Consider the following 14,730-nt stretch of genomic DNA (forward strand, 5'->3'; position numbering starts at 1 on the left):
AACTGGGATGTCAAAATGTACCTAAAAAGAACAGGTATTGTCAACATTGTCAAAAGGCTGGCCATTATGACAAGGAGTGTCGATCTAAGGCAAGAGGCACACAACCCAAATCCAAGAATCAAACTCCCACACCCCAATCAAGTAACCCCCAATAAGGGAAGTAGGGTGGTGGCAACCCTCAGTAGAAGCAGTGGAGAGGCCAAACCCACACTGCCACCGGTCCATCATCACAGTCAGCAAACTACTCAAATCCAGAGGGTTTGTCTAATTGGCCTGCAAAGGCCCACATCATCTCCTTAGAGGCATCGGATGCAAGTCTCGTTCACATCTGCGAGTTGCCTCCTGATGAGGTGCCTAAGAAGCTCACTCATCACAAAAAAGCACGTCAGCATCTGTTTGGCTTGTAGACAATGGAGCTAACCATCACATGACTCCTAGAGTAGACATTTTTATTTCCTAAGCCCTTGTAACCAGGAGTGTCCATGTAGGAAATAACTCCTCCGTCACGATTCAGGCCCATGGTCACATTAGTTTTCTTACTAACCTAGGTCCAAATTAGGCTTCTTTGAATAATGTCTATCATAACCCCCGTTTGGGGTGAACTTATTGTCCGTTCAACAGCTTTGCCAATTGGGGCGAGCAATTTTCTTCACAATGACCACAGTTGAGGTCCTAGACTCTCAGACTGGTTTAGTCACTGCTCACGACAAGGCACATCCTAATGGCCTTTACCACATGACCCACTTTCTTACCGAGCTGACTATTGATGATTCGGAGTTTCATCACTTCCAACCTTTGGCCACTACATGAGAGCCTGCAGACTCTGAGCCTCTTTGGCATTTTCACTTAGGATATCTAGGCTATGACTCCCTCTATGAGTTATCGCATCAAGGGATAGTTGAGGGCCTTCCACACCTAAAACTAACTCAAGAGGTCTATAAAGCATGTCAACTAGGTAAGCGGCATTGTATACCTTTTCCTCAGCAATCTATCACTTGAGCTGTGGAATCCCTTAGACTCATTCATGTAGATCTTTGTAGTTCCACATCCATTGCCACCTTAAATGGTGCACTATACTTCTTTTTTATAGTAGATGATTTCTCTAGATACATGTGGATATACTTCCTCAAGCACAAGACCAATGCCTTTACTTATTTTAGTGTTTGGGTGTTGCTGGTTCATAACCAGACTGGTCGTCGTGTGGGTACGAGAAGCGCTACTGGCTACCTCCCACGAGTTTTTTGAGTTTCTACAAGAGCATGGCATTGCATGCTAGCTCACCTCTACCAAGTCCCCTGCACAAAATGGAGTCAGAGAGCGTAGAACCCAGACTGTCCTAAATATGGCACACTATGCTATTTGCAGTAGAGCTCCCTGAGTGCCTTTGGATTGGGAATTAACACTTTAGTGTACATCCTCAACCAATGCCCAACTGTAGCGGTCCCTAGATAAGACTCCGTACAAGGCATTCTTTGTCTCTTGGCCTATTATTTCTCACTTCAAAGTTTTCAGTAGTCGTGCTTATACGCACACTCTCATTGGACTGCTTGTCTTCGTGTATTAAGATATTTAAGATGTACCTATAATTTTGGACTAACTTATGGTCATAGTTTATACTTGTAAAGGTACACTAATTCTAACTCGGTGAGAAACCCTGACACTCAATGTTCTCATGGCAACTACCTCTACATCTTGGGCACAACATCCATCTCTTGGGCCAACCGTAAGCAAGAGACGGTAGCAACTTCCACGACGCAAGTCACCTGTAGTTGTCTACTGCGTCAACTAGAGTGCCATTGCCCTTGCAGGCAATCCTATCATCTCCCCTCGAACGTGGCATGTGACAGTTCACTACCATTTATTTAACCAAAGAGCAAGTTAAGCTAAGCACCATTTGCCTAGAGTTAATGCCGTCTAGCGACAATTTTGCAAATATTTTAACCGATGAAGTCTTTTACTGCGGATCGGCTTGGGCACACCCTCCTTTACTTCTTCAAATTAACGAGGAGAGGGTGCTTCTCTCTTACTTTTTCCAGTTTGAGAGGAGGCGGTTTCCTTCTCTTGATAGTGATAATGATGATGTTTATAGCTTTTTACTTTCAAACATTTATTTATTATGTATTGTCTATTATTGATATTTGTAACTTCATCCGCACTCTCAAGATGACATGGCTGTAAAAGGGAGCTTGGGCAAGTAAACAATTTCCCTGCAAGGCCACTGTCCAAGTAGTACCATTGCATCACATTCTACATGAGCATGAATATTTGCATTACCCCATGCATCAGCATTCTATTCATGTAAACATGCATCTATGTGCATCTCTCTCCAGTTACCCTTGGAGTGGTCAACTCTGGATCCACCACAATTGTGGCATTACACATGGCCGTCTTCGAAGACACTCTTTCCTTATGCTTGCAGACTGGCTTTGATTGTCTTGCTTGCTTATTCATCTTGCCTTTCTCTCCACATATTCTCCATATGATTGGCACACACACACGCATATAGAAGTCCCTAGGCACTTATCCTAGTAGTATGTGGAATTATTTTGCTTGTTACATACATGAAGATAGTGGAGCAATCCGTCATTATTTTCCCGTACTTCGGAGCACAATGACTCAATGTAACAAAAGCTAATTCAAAATCCTCACTTAATGCTAAATCTTTTGAATAAATCACACCAAAAGCTCTTTTAAAAAAACTAACTTAAAAATCACAAAGCCCATTGCGGATTCCATCAACCTTTACAAGACTTGGTAAGCCCCTAGGCAATCAACGTGCACCCTTTGCCAGATGCCCTAATTGCTTTGGGATGGAATGCCTTGGGGTGAAAGAAAATATATATCTCAAGGGCTTATTTCTCATGGCTCAATTTTCGACCTAAGAGGGGGTGTTGAGCTAAAAATGCATTATCCTAACTTAAATATGCTTTATTAATGAAAAAAACCTCTTATTTTAAAAAGAAACGCGATCCTAGAGAGTTAATGTGTCCCACAAGTAAAACCCTAATTTGAATGTCCCAAACTTCCTATAAATATGCATATAGCCCACCACTCTCCCTTAATCTTATTTTTGCAAGTTTCAAGAGCCGTATCTCTGTTGCCCATACCCCATCCGCGGAGGACATCGCAGTCAAAGCTTCCACCAGCCACCTGCTACCATCTGGCATCTTAATTCCAACCGTCCATGTCTCTTTGTTGCTGTCACCACCATAGCTGACAACTATCACTAGGGTCTTTTCTCTCCTCTGAATGCTGCATTTTGGTTTTTTGATTGCCACCCTAACATTCTCTCACCACTGTATGCTGCATTTACAAGAAACAATTGTTGTGCAAATTCTCTCTCCAGAGGTATTTGGATTTTTAGTATCTCTTTCTCTCTCTTGCAATGCTGTCTGCATCAGATCCAACCTTCCTTGGCTGCACTTGCTGGTGTTCGACACTCAAAGGCTGCCTTTGCTGCAATTCGGGATCCCTTCAGAATACGACATACTCTACAACTTATAACCTCTGCCTTGATCCCACAGATACGAGAGTTCAAGGTTCAATATTCACTATATAGCATGTTTGCTACATGAGCACTGTATATTCATTATTCATTCACTTTATTATTCATTGTGTTCACACTCTCTGAGTTGCCCTAACCCTAATCCTAATTGTGTTTTGAGTTTATCAGTCTATACTTTGTTGTACAATTGGTTTCATACTTTTGCATTTAGAGCATTTTTTCACAATAAGCACTACATATGCAAATGCAAAGCTTATAGTACAATTCGACCAATACCCCACTCTCATCAATGAGAACACCTCTTTCAAACCAATTATAGAGTCACGAGACCACCGCCGCTTAGGTCAGTTCCCAATTGAGATTCAAAGGCTCCACATATCACTATTATATGATGATACTACAAAAGGTGAGGAAGGTACTCAACTCATTGATTTCTTTCACACCAACCACACACACACAATACTTGCATAGAGAGGGGTGACAATCCAAGGAGTCAAAGAGATCAAAGCAACACGCCAACCATGGAGACACAGATACTAAACACAGAGTTTACATTAGAGAAAGATGAGGGGATTTGTGAATACCATGACTCGTACCTAGCAGAGCTATGAGACCATACCAAATATTATCCCTATACTATCTCCTCAAGGATGTAAACCACTCTCTACCGACCAATTTCGACTATGTGGAGCTAAATAGATCTCCACATATCCATACTATATCCCCATATATCCTCTCTTGTATACCACTTTAGTCTCTTTTTGCACAATATATCACCATCACTTGTCACAATTTATTATGTCACACTTTGATATTTAGTGATGTTCATCATTGTACATGGCTACGTCTCATAGGCCAACTTTGGCCTTAGTAGACCTCTCTCTCTCTCTATCTCTCATATCAAGATTCACCCACTTTAGACATTGTCCATCCTTCACAAGCTCCTCCACTGAACAAGTTTAAGGCTGTCAAGCAAGAACACTACAAGGCTACTAGCCATTGCTCAAGTACTACAACCATCTGGTTGCAATCAATGAGAACATGGTAAAGACCAGCATGGAGGCCGCTAATTCTGCCCCCGTGAAAGGAATGATCAATGTGCAAGATAACCAAATTATCAAGGCCCAAGTTAGGAATGGACTTTGTGGTGTCAATGTGTGACGGATCCCAAATAAGCAGTAGATAGTCTCTCTATTAATCAGCTAATGAAAACCCAAATCAGTGTGGTACCACCTGTCCGAAAGAAGCTGAGGTAGAGGGCAATAGTAGGGGGCCTGCTGACTGCAAAAATGCAGATGGCAGCAGTCCAAGACGGGCGCTGCCAAGAAAAAACAGACCTAGAAGATGGGGAACAACTTGCTGTAGATGAACAGGAGGCTGGGTGGTGGCTGACAGATGAAAACATAGCCTAGGACAGGCTAACAAATCATCTGCATAAGCTGGCAAGAGTTGGCTCTGATGAATGCAGGCTGTAAACAATGACTGGCAGCTCCAAGAAGGGTACCAACAGGTAGGTGATTGCTGTGAAAAGATCGCCCAGCACCAGGATGACCATAATCAGCAAGGGGTGACACTCCTAGGTCTCCACAACTTGAGTTATCTGCCAAAAGGGGTGTAGACAAAAGTAGGAAATTGGAATGCAAGAGGCAGGTGGCCACCAGCCGAATAATGATCAAGGATGGGATGTATAAACTTAACACTCTTATTTTTAGAGGATTTTGGAACATTTGTCCTACTACCAAAAATAAAACTATTTATTTTTTGTAATTTGCATTAATTGCTTGTTGAAATGAGACTACATTACAGAGTAATGCACCATAATTATGTGTGATTGCAAGCCTCAATATCAGTGGCTCCACATCCACCTACACCTTAAAGGTGTTCCACAACCCCCAATTTTGCCTCACTAGTTGCCCCAAGGGCAACGACACTTGTGTTGACACAAGGGCTGATAGCAGTCCTGCATCAATCTCATTGGTTGTTTGTCGTCTAGGAAGTTGAGTTCCCATCCCTAGGTCGGGTTGCTACAAGATGGTTTACTCCAATTGAGGGTGAGGTTATTTGCCCATGTCTAGTCACTTCTCTCAAATAGGTTGGCAAGGAGGGCGGCTCTATGCTAGATATCTTGTGGTCCTCATAATCTAGTAAGGATTCTCCCATGTGTGCCTAAGCCTCTTCTACCCATCCTCTCACTTTCTCTATAATTTCCATCCGATGCCTATGCCTAGGTCAAGGTACGCTCCTAAGTCTTTGGTGTAGATGTCTTTGGTTCTGCATCAAGCACTTGCCTTCATGATGGCAACATCGTTGTACTATTACTTTTTAAATTGATTTTTCCTTCCACTCTTCTTCTTCTTCTTCTTCTTCTTGCCGATGGAAGATACATCTATGTTACGAGCTCCAAGCATTGCCACTTTGGCTTGCTTCGCTTATGCTTGGGTCATCACATTACATGGTATGGACGTAACGTCATCATCGAGAAACTCTATCCCAAAGAGTCCCAAGGGAACTATGGAATGTTAGAGCCACTTGTTGATACCTTTCTTCTTGGGCAATCGGTGTATAAATGGGTTACACTACACTCAAGGCATCGCAACTCAACTTTGTCTTTGTTCATTTGTTCCTTTTTTGGGCATCGAGAGATGTGTCCAGGGTGACCGCAATGCCAACATGTCCTAAAAGAACTGAAAGGTCCCATACCAAAGCAACCACAACATTGATCCATGGTTGCAAGTTGACTCCCCAATAACCTACCAAGACTACAAAGATAATGGATATCTTCTTCTACTTTCCCAACACCAATAGTCCAAGGTATAAGTGGTGCAATGAGTTGAGTTTACATATCACCAAAAATAAAATTTGTCTTGGAAGCATAAGTGAGTTGAGTTTACATAGCACCAAAAATAAAATTTTGTGTTGAAGCATAAAGATCTTCTAGAGGCTTGGTATCAAAGACGAAGTGATTCTTCCTTGTGTCACCTATTTCCAAGCATATTTAAGTGCTCTACCTTTACTAGGTTACATAGTGCTTTGGCCATTTTGGACAAGATTGTAAAAACATTTATGCGTGTTTGTGCTTTCTTAATCTTGTTGAGAGACAATGTGATAAAGGCTGATACCTGGATGTCAGCTTCACCTGCATCGGACAGGGGTTGAGGAAGCCATGTGTTGCTATACGAGTATCTCCAATCCAGAGTCAAGTCAACTTGGACATTAGAGGCCCGCACGGCCACACTGGTATTGCCAAGGGAGACGACAGGCTCAGGCACAACGAGCCGAATGAGGGTGACATTCGTGATGGCGATGTGCATCTGTCCGCCAAAAGGGAATCCGACGGATTTGGTCACGTTTGGGAGCGAAAGGGGGATGGAGCTCTGCAAAACCTGGTCAAGCACCACGTCCTTGAGGTAGTCGACGCCATTCTGCGAGAGCGTGATCCAGATGTTGGGGCTGTCTTCGCCTGATGCTTCGTGCCAAGAGGTCAGAAACTCTGGAGGGAGGGTTTGTCTGTAAGGTCGGCTGGTGAAGCCGTATGCTGCGGATGAAAGAGAGAAGACAAAAGGGAGGAGCAGCCACAGAACAAGCTGCTGTCGAACATGATGATGATGATGATGATGATGGGAGTCCATTCTCGAGCAAGGGTCGCTTACATCGCTCTCATCAGGCCTGTTCGACGCTGGTTCCTAAGAAGAAACATGTGAGACAGACGCGGGGAGAGAGACAAGCCTATTAGTGGCAATTTACTGCCACAACGATTGTTGTATGTACTGACATGCAAATCCCTTAAGGCAAGATACTATATACACAGGAAAGATGCTATATATATATATATATATATATATATATATATATGTGCATACAAGGATAAAAAGAAATAACTATTAGCCTTATACACATAAATGATAAGAGGCCCTTATCGTACAAGTGTTAGGGTGGTGGCACGTATAAGACTCCCTTACCCACAACTGTTAGGCTCGTGTCACATGTACTACTCATTACTAAACTTTCAAAGTAAAAGTGACCATATTTTTTGGTTCGTTGCCCAAAAAATTTGTGAGAGACAGAGAAAGAGAGAGGGAGCACATGACACGAGCATATTGCCAGAAATTCATTATCACAATAATTGTTGTATACAATGGCATTATAGACATCAGGTGACCCTTGCCAAGCCAGACCCTTAACGTCACCCTACAAGTATTAGCGTATTGTCACACAAAGACTTGACTAGAATTGCAAAGTAAAAGTAACCATATTTTTAGTAAGGATGCTAAAACTATGTGTGGGTGTGCGCGTAATAAAGAGAGCATGTGACATGAGCCTATTGCTAGTAATTTAGCGCCACAACAATTGTTGTATAAACATGCAATTCCTTTAAGGGAAGATTATGTGTGCGCGCGCGCGCGTGTGTGTGTGTGTGTGCACGTGTGTGCGTGTGCATACATACAATGTATGTCTTGTTTAAACCTCATCATTGCTGCAAAAGGGGCTAACTTTACTTATTAGACATTGAAAAATCTAATCTTGACTAGTGTGTGGCATGAGCCTTATTAAAGCAATGTTATGTCTAGCTCTTACTAGAGTTCATTGGAGTCTTGAAAATAAATGAAGAGAGTGTGGCATGTACTTTGCTTCCCTACTAAACATATGTCTATCTTCACTTGCTAGAGTCTAAATTGTCTAATCGAGTGTTTAGGCATGTACTATCCTTTAACCCACCACATGCAATTGACCTATACATTAGTTACATGTACTCACTATTACATGCATCTATATATTTTGGTGGATCTCTTTACTAATAGGAAAAAAACCACCAATTCACCGCATATCATCATCTAGGCTAAGTGAATGGAGTGCCCCTTCTAATGGGAGCATTTTATTCACATGTTCTTCTTTTGTAGGTTTTAGCACACTTTGACATATAGGGACTCTTCTCTATCTTCTAGCACTACCTTTAGTCATTAACCTGATCCAATGCCCTCATTCACACCTTAGGCTATGTGAAGGAACTAATCAATCCTCTTTCGTATTCAACTTTCATTCAATTTGGTGTAGATTTTCTCCCTCCATTCTCTTGTGTCATTGTAGTCTTTCTCTTCCCTTCTCTCTCCATGTTCATGTTTTCCCTTTTGTTATGCGCTCTCATAGATGTAGACTAGTTTGTATGAATATGTATCGTGTGTTAAAAGGTCTAGTATGATAGGCAAAAGGTGCCAAGCATTGGCATGATGAAAAGAATTTGGCATCCATGCCAACATATTACTAATTAAGAGATGAGTTTCGCCTACTGAATGCTTAGAAATGCAACATTGAAGTAGCTTACTCATTAGAATTTGTTACTTGTTAGAATTTGTTATGAATATGCAAAAAAACTAAGAGATGTCTAGAGAGAGGCAAGCTAAGATGTGGCCTTCTAAGAGAGAGCTTGAAGTAAATCTCCTACACTATTTAAAATATGGCTTAATTGTAAGAATATTTTAACAACCTCCTTTCTAGCTCCCTCTTAATTGGGTATGACTAATGGTTCCATTTGATTAATGAAAAATCTCCTACATGGTCTAAAATATGGCTTAAAATGGTTGCATTTGATTAATGAAAAATATAAAGAGAATCTGTCTTCCAAATTTCACATTATATCATAAGAATTTTATGTCCCACCTTCCACAATGGGGTTACGAGTAGGTAAACCAAAAACCAAGAAAAGGATTCAAATGTGATAGAAAGGGACAACCAAAATACCTTGAAACTATGTATAGTTCTTATGACCAAAGAGTATTTCCGTGTATTTGGTTCAACTATTTTTTGGTGCTTCTAACTAGCTTAAGCCTACGAGCTTGTGCTTTTGATAGAGAAATGAATAACAAAAGGGCAGAAGCAAGTAAATTATTCAAGAGAGAACACATTGAACAAAGCACACGAATAGACAGATGGTTTAACAAACCTTTAAAAAGATCAAGTTTTGTAGTTTGTATACAATTTAGCAAATGTCATTTTAGTTTCCTCTCCTTTAAGTCCCTAGAGCTACTTAAGAAGCTAAAAGCTACGAACAAAGTAGATTGCCACACATAACTATCACAAAACTTGGGAAGTATAAAGCAATCAATTATTATGTTTGGTCTTGTTATTGCGAGAAGGGCAAGATTTTATTCCTTATACACGTATATAAAATAGTCTAAACATATTTAAAGAGATAATTAGGTATACATATGATTTATGTTTATAGTTTTGTTTTTTGTATGCAATGGCAAAAATGTTTACATGTTTTGGTTAGTCCTTTTATATACTTTTTCCCTTGATTTCTCATTCTTCTTATGTGTGTGTTTTTCTTGACCTACTTTTCTGTCTAAGATTCCTACATGCAAAAATCATATTTTATTACCTCCTTTTAGATCAATCATGAACATTCACATCTTCCTTCTTTTACACATTGTCTTTGCTCTTGTTTCATACAAAAATTGTGTTTCTCTCTTGATAGTATTTGCCCATTTCATATTTTCCTATGTTTACGTCAAGAAAGATGTTTCGTGGCTTACAATCACTCTTCCTTTACACATGATCTTCATGTTACCCTAAACTTAAGCATCAAATCAATAGGAAAAAGGTGTTAACTCTACATATGAAATCTTGCACGCAACCAAAGTACTAAAATGTTTGCTTTTACAAGTTGTGCAAGGTAAAACAAATCATAAGAAAAGGGGACAATAAGTTATTAGGTGAAAATAATGTGATGCTAAAAAATAACCATATACATAATATATGTTAAACACTTCACACCATAAATTAATAACAATTCAATAAGAATTGAGATAAGCACCAAGAATTTGAGCGAAGAAGAGACAAAATAATGTACATGAGTCAGTACCTCCCTCATGCATGTATTCAGTATATTGCAAATACTTCTGTGCCCAAAATAGGATATTGCATCCACTTTAGGCTTTTTAGTTATCTTTGTAAAAATGTAATAAGTGTGGTTTACATAGTACTATCAAAAAAATTATGTACATGTGCACTCATCGTTGGTGCAAGGGTACTTTGAAAACATGTATTCTCTTTTTGAGCCTATTACGTATAGCTAAAATTTCTTGAGTTATCTTACCAAAGACTACATTGATTTGAGGTGAGAACCCCCTCTAATAGTTGCTAGATTGTGGTTAGCCCATATAGCCTTGATCATTATTGCTCTAATGATATTCTAGAGATGTAATGACTAGCTATCATTTTTTCCTTTATCACCAAAAAGAGCTATCTTCATCTTGAGATTGGTGTTGAGTCGAGTCCCTTCCACCCATTTCTTCACCTTCTTTCATGTTGGTTGTGCCAACACACAATGCCAAAGTGCATGTGGTATTGACTTTCTAGCCTTAAAACACATCTCACACCAAGGACTCACCTTCTTGAATTTGCCTATATTGATCTTTGGTGTTGAGATTTTTTTAGCAGACCTTCCACATTAAGGTGTTGAGCTTATATGAAGGGGGTGCTTGACTACACTCTTCTAACTCTAGTGCACTAGCACTTCCATCCCTCCTAAGGTAAATGGAGCTTCCACTTTGCCTCTAGTTGAAGGAAATTATCATCTTTCATTCCTTCAAAGTCTTTGCAACCCTTGGATATCATGGCCTTCTTCTTCTTGCTTATTTGCAATGTGTTGATTGGGTGGGTCCACCTAAGCATTTTGGATGAAGGCCAATTGTCCTTCCTCTTTGATGGGCATGTTCTTAGCCACTCATGTTCTTCATGGCTCACTCCTATTAACCATAACTAAAAGAAGTGCAATGTATTTTTAGCTCCTTTGTATGACTCCCTTGCCTTTCCTCGTGAATCCTAGGATCTAAATCAAATCCTAAGGCCTAAATCATATTTTGTCTTGAGAAAATAAGAGCCTAGCCATAAGGCTACAAAATGAAGGTTACAAAAATATCAAATTGTCTTGTGCATAAGCGCATTAATGAAAAATGCATTGCATATCAATAGTAACAAAATATTATTTCCACATATAAGAATCGCAATATCTACATCTTTTTGACAACTAATGATTTGCTCACCAAAGACACAAATTTCTTAACTGTCTACCTAACATAATGCAACCAATTATATATTATGATGCACATACAACAAGTCACTACTATGCGGCAACTAATGAAACCTCTATAATATAAATCCAATAATCCTACCCACTTATGTTCAATAAAAATTAAAATAAAAAGAGTATATTAGATAAAATGGAAAAAATTCCATGTTATGGAAAAATTGAAATTGCCAAGGTCAACATTTGTTGTAATAAGTTTGTCTAGTATCATGAGTTTAAGAAGGGATAATAGGGTTGAGAAGTATCATTTTAGTATGCTTATTCTGCTTTGATTTTGAGCTTGGCCATGCAACCAGGCCTTAATTTGATGCATTGAATATGGTTAGCCTACTTGGGTGCTATCAATGGCTAATATTCTTACTTTATGGTGAATATTGATACTAGCAAGGTCATTGGTGACATCATATGATGAGAAGTGTGTTGGACCAGTGAGACTTGGTTACTCCATCTTTCAGTAATAAATCTCAAGAAAATTGGGTGATGTCATAAAACATCATCGAACTTCATCCAGTTAGTCTCGATGAGTAGTGGTTTTGGGTTAACTACTAGATTATATCATGGAAGTCTTCCTGGATGAGAAAAAAGATCAAATAGAGCTTGCAAAAAAACTAATAAATTTAAATAAAAACTAAGCTATATTTAATGCAATTTGAATGTCATTATAGCAAAAGTCAAGTAATAAAATATAATTTAATTAAATATGATATTGATTAGTTAAAATATATCCCAATAGGACTATATATCAAAGAATCTCTTTGGTTCTACATCATTACTCACCCTTGATGTGCTCATGGACTAGAGTTGCATGGTCCATAAGCTTGACTATGCCTTCTCACACAGAGCCTTTGGTATCTTCACTCTTTTATGTTGAACCTATCCATTTTGTTTCCATGCCCAAACAATTGAATCAACATGGTCCCATGCCTTTGGGTTTGCCATATTCCCCATCCAATGCTTATTCCAACAATCATGAGAAACCTCTACATTACTCATATCCTTTCTTTTTGTACATGATGCCCTAGACTAGATGAATTTTTTTTGGTAGTTTGGTGATGTCCTATCCACCTCAGCATTTGACTCAACAATCACAAGCCAAATGGGATATATGTTGTTATCATTTAGATGTAGTAGGAGGAAGTCTCCATGCTACACATCAATACACGGCTTGAATTCTTCCTTTGGTTTCAAAGAATGTGGCCCACAATAATGTTCATTCCATTGCTCAAATCCAAACCATTTTTCATCTTCTTTGGAGTCTCCATTTTCAGACCTGATACTAAAAGCATCTATTCAACATGTCCTTGGCCAAAAGTCTGCATATGATGCCAAATTTTGCTTTGCTCAACTAACAAGACTCTTGATCTCTTTGGATGACATTGTTCTAATAGTTAATAACATGCTTGAAGTACAAAGGGATATCATGGCCATTTCTTGTGCTCTCTTAAAACCTCATATGAGCCTTTATTCTAGATATAACTAGATCATGATCTTTGACAAAACTAACCATTGGTAATAGTTCTAGACATCTATTTGGATGTAGTGAATTACCCTAGTTATCCTTCTTCCATAACTCTATACCCCCATCCTTGGGCATCCAATTAACTATTTTTGGATGCACTTTATATTGCATGACTGGACTAGTTCCATGCATAAAAAACTGAAATTGGAGTGCCTTTGAGTGGCCAACAAAAGCATCAGGTCCATCACAAAGGTATCCATTAAAGACAAAGTTATAATTAGGAATATCTTTGAGTAAAAATGGGGTTGGGACTAATGATGTAGATGTTTGCAATGCATCCATCAAATGTGGGAATGTATATTCTATTTTTGCTCTCAAGGCTTTTGAATATTTATCAAGCATTGCATCTACATCCTCATGTGTATGACCCACTATAAAAAATCCAAGATGCACAGTTTTGAAAACCTCCCTTGCAACAAGAAATGAGAGATATGCAAATACATATCTATTCTTATTCTTTGATGCACAATTATCCATTTGTAGTAACACATTTTCTAGGAGCTTACAAAATGAGTGCTCCCAATTAGAGGAAATACTTTATTGCTATTGTTGATCTTGGTCGATATCAATCACCATATCCTCTCCATTTGACAAGCAACCATTTATATAGGACTTAGTATGACAAGGATATTTGTTGGGTGGTTGCCTTCTCCTTTGCCACCATGATCTATATGATAATCTAGTGCATTTTTGCAATTCAGAGCATTAAACAAGGGATTGTTACCCCTTGTTAGACAATTTGGTGCTAGATCCCCAAGCTCATGTCTATCTCCTCTCTCTAAGTTATACAAACAAAATGCAAGAGATTCGATTGTGAGATTAGGATTAGAAGGCCACAAACCATTCAACACAAAGTGCCCATAGTGACCTTCTCCATGATTATGAGTGATTGCTTTAATAAGTGATACTTGGAGTTGCCATGTTGAGTATAACTCTTTTGGAACTTGAGTCAATGGTGCACAAATCAAATGTTGGATGCGTATGTAGTGAGCACCGAAAGGTCCCCAAGAACAAAGAACTCTACTTAAGCTCAAAAAGCAAGAAAGAAGATTTGCATGACATGAGGCAAAAAGACCAATTGGGTACAATCTTCCCCCATGCCTTGTGTGAACACTTCACAAGGCATGTATTTATAAAATTTATTCATCTCAAAGCTAAAAAATAGCCCAATTTTACAATAAGCATGCTTTATCTTTTGTGTTTGCTTTTGTCCAAATAAAGAATAAAGCGGTTGGGCGCCCCAAAAGTCGGGATGTGCCCAAATACAATGTCCAATAATGAAATATTTAAACCGTGCATCCATGCGCATACAAAATAATAAATATTTGTCAAGCGCTTCAATAAATAAGTATACCTAAATAAATATAATTAGTGCCATGCCTTTAATGATAAGACACGTACCCATAAAAAATGATCATTTCTTCTAGGTAATTTGAATACACGCTATTGCCCAGTGCTTCCCAACGCCACCGCTACCTGCTCTACACATCAATTGAAGCATTCACAATTGTTAGAAAATAATAAAATTAAATCGACAAAAATGAATACCTAGTAGTCTTCAGCTACAAAATAAATAAATATGTTGGAACTCTGTCTCAACCTTAATTGAATGCAAGTGCA

At 39.0% G+C, this 14,730-nt stretch overlaps 1 protein-coding gene across 3 annotated transcripts in view; it reads right to left on the minus strand.

Moving 5' to 3' along the window:
• LOC148009699 (lipid-binding serum glycoprotein family protein) overlaps nt 1-7,278 on the minus strand; it is a 31,807-nt gene extending 24,529 nt beyond the window's left edge. For all 3 annotated transcript variants that reach the window (XR_015689691.1, XR_015689690.1, XM_087672768.1), the window contains exon 1: nt 6,625-7,278. Coding sequence is in view for 1 of the 3 variants with exons in the window: in XM_087672768.1 (XP_087528894.1) it covers nt 6,625-7,134 (510 nt within the window). In the remaining 2 variants the exon portion in view is untranslated. The remainder of the gene's footprint in view (nt 1-6,624) is intronic.
• Nucleotides 7,279-14,730: the final 7,452 nt, after the last annotated feature.

The sequence above is a fragment of the Lygodium microphyllum genome, chromosome 30 (genome assembly GCF_053477565.2).
Source record: "Lygodium microphyllum isolate KBCC chromosome 30, Lygodium_microphyllum_v1.1.10, whole genome shotgun sequence".
Lineage (NCBI taxonomy): Eukaryota > Viridiplantae > Streptophyta > Polypodiopsida > Schizaeales > Lygodiaceae > Lygodium > Lygodium microphyllum.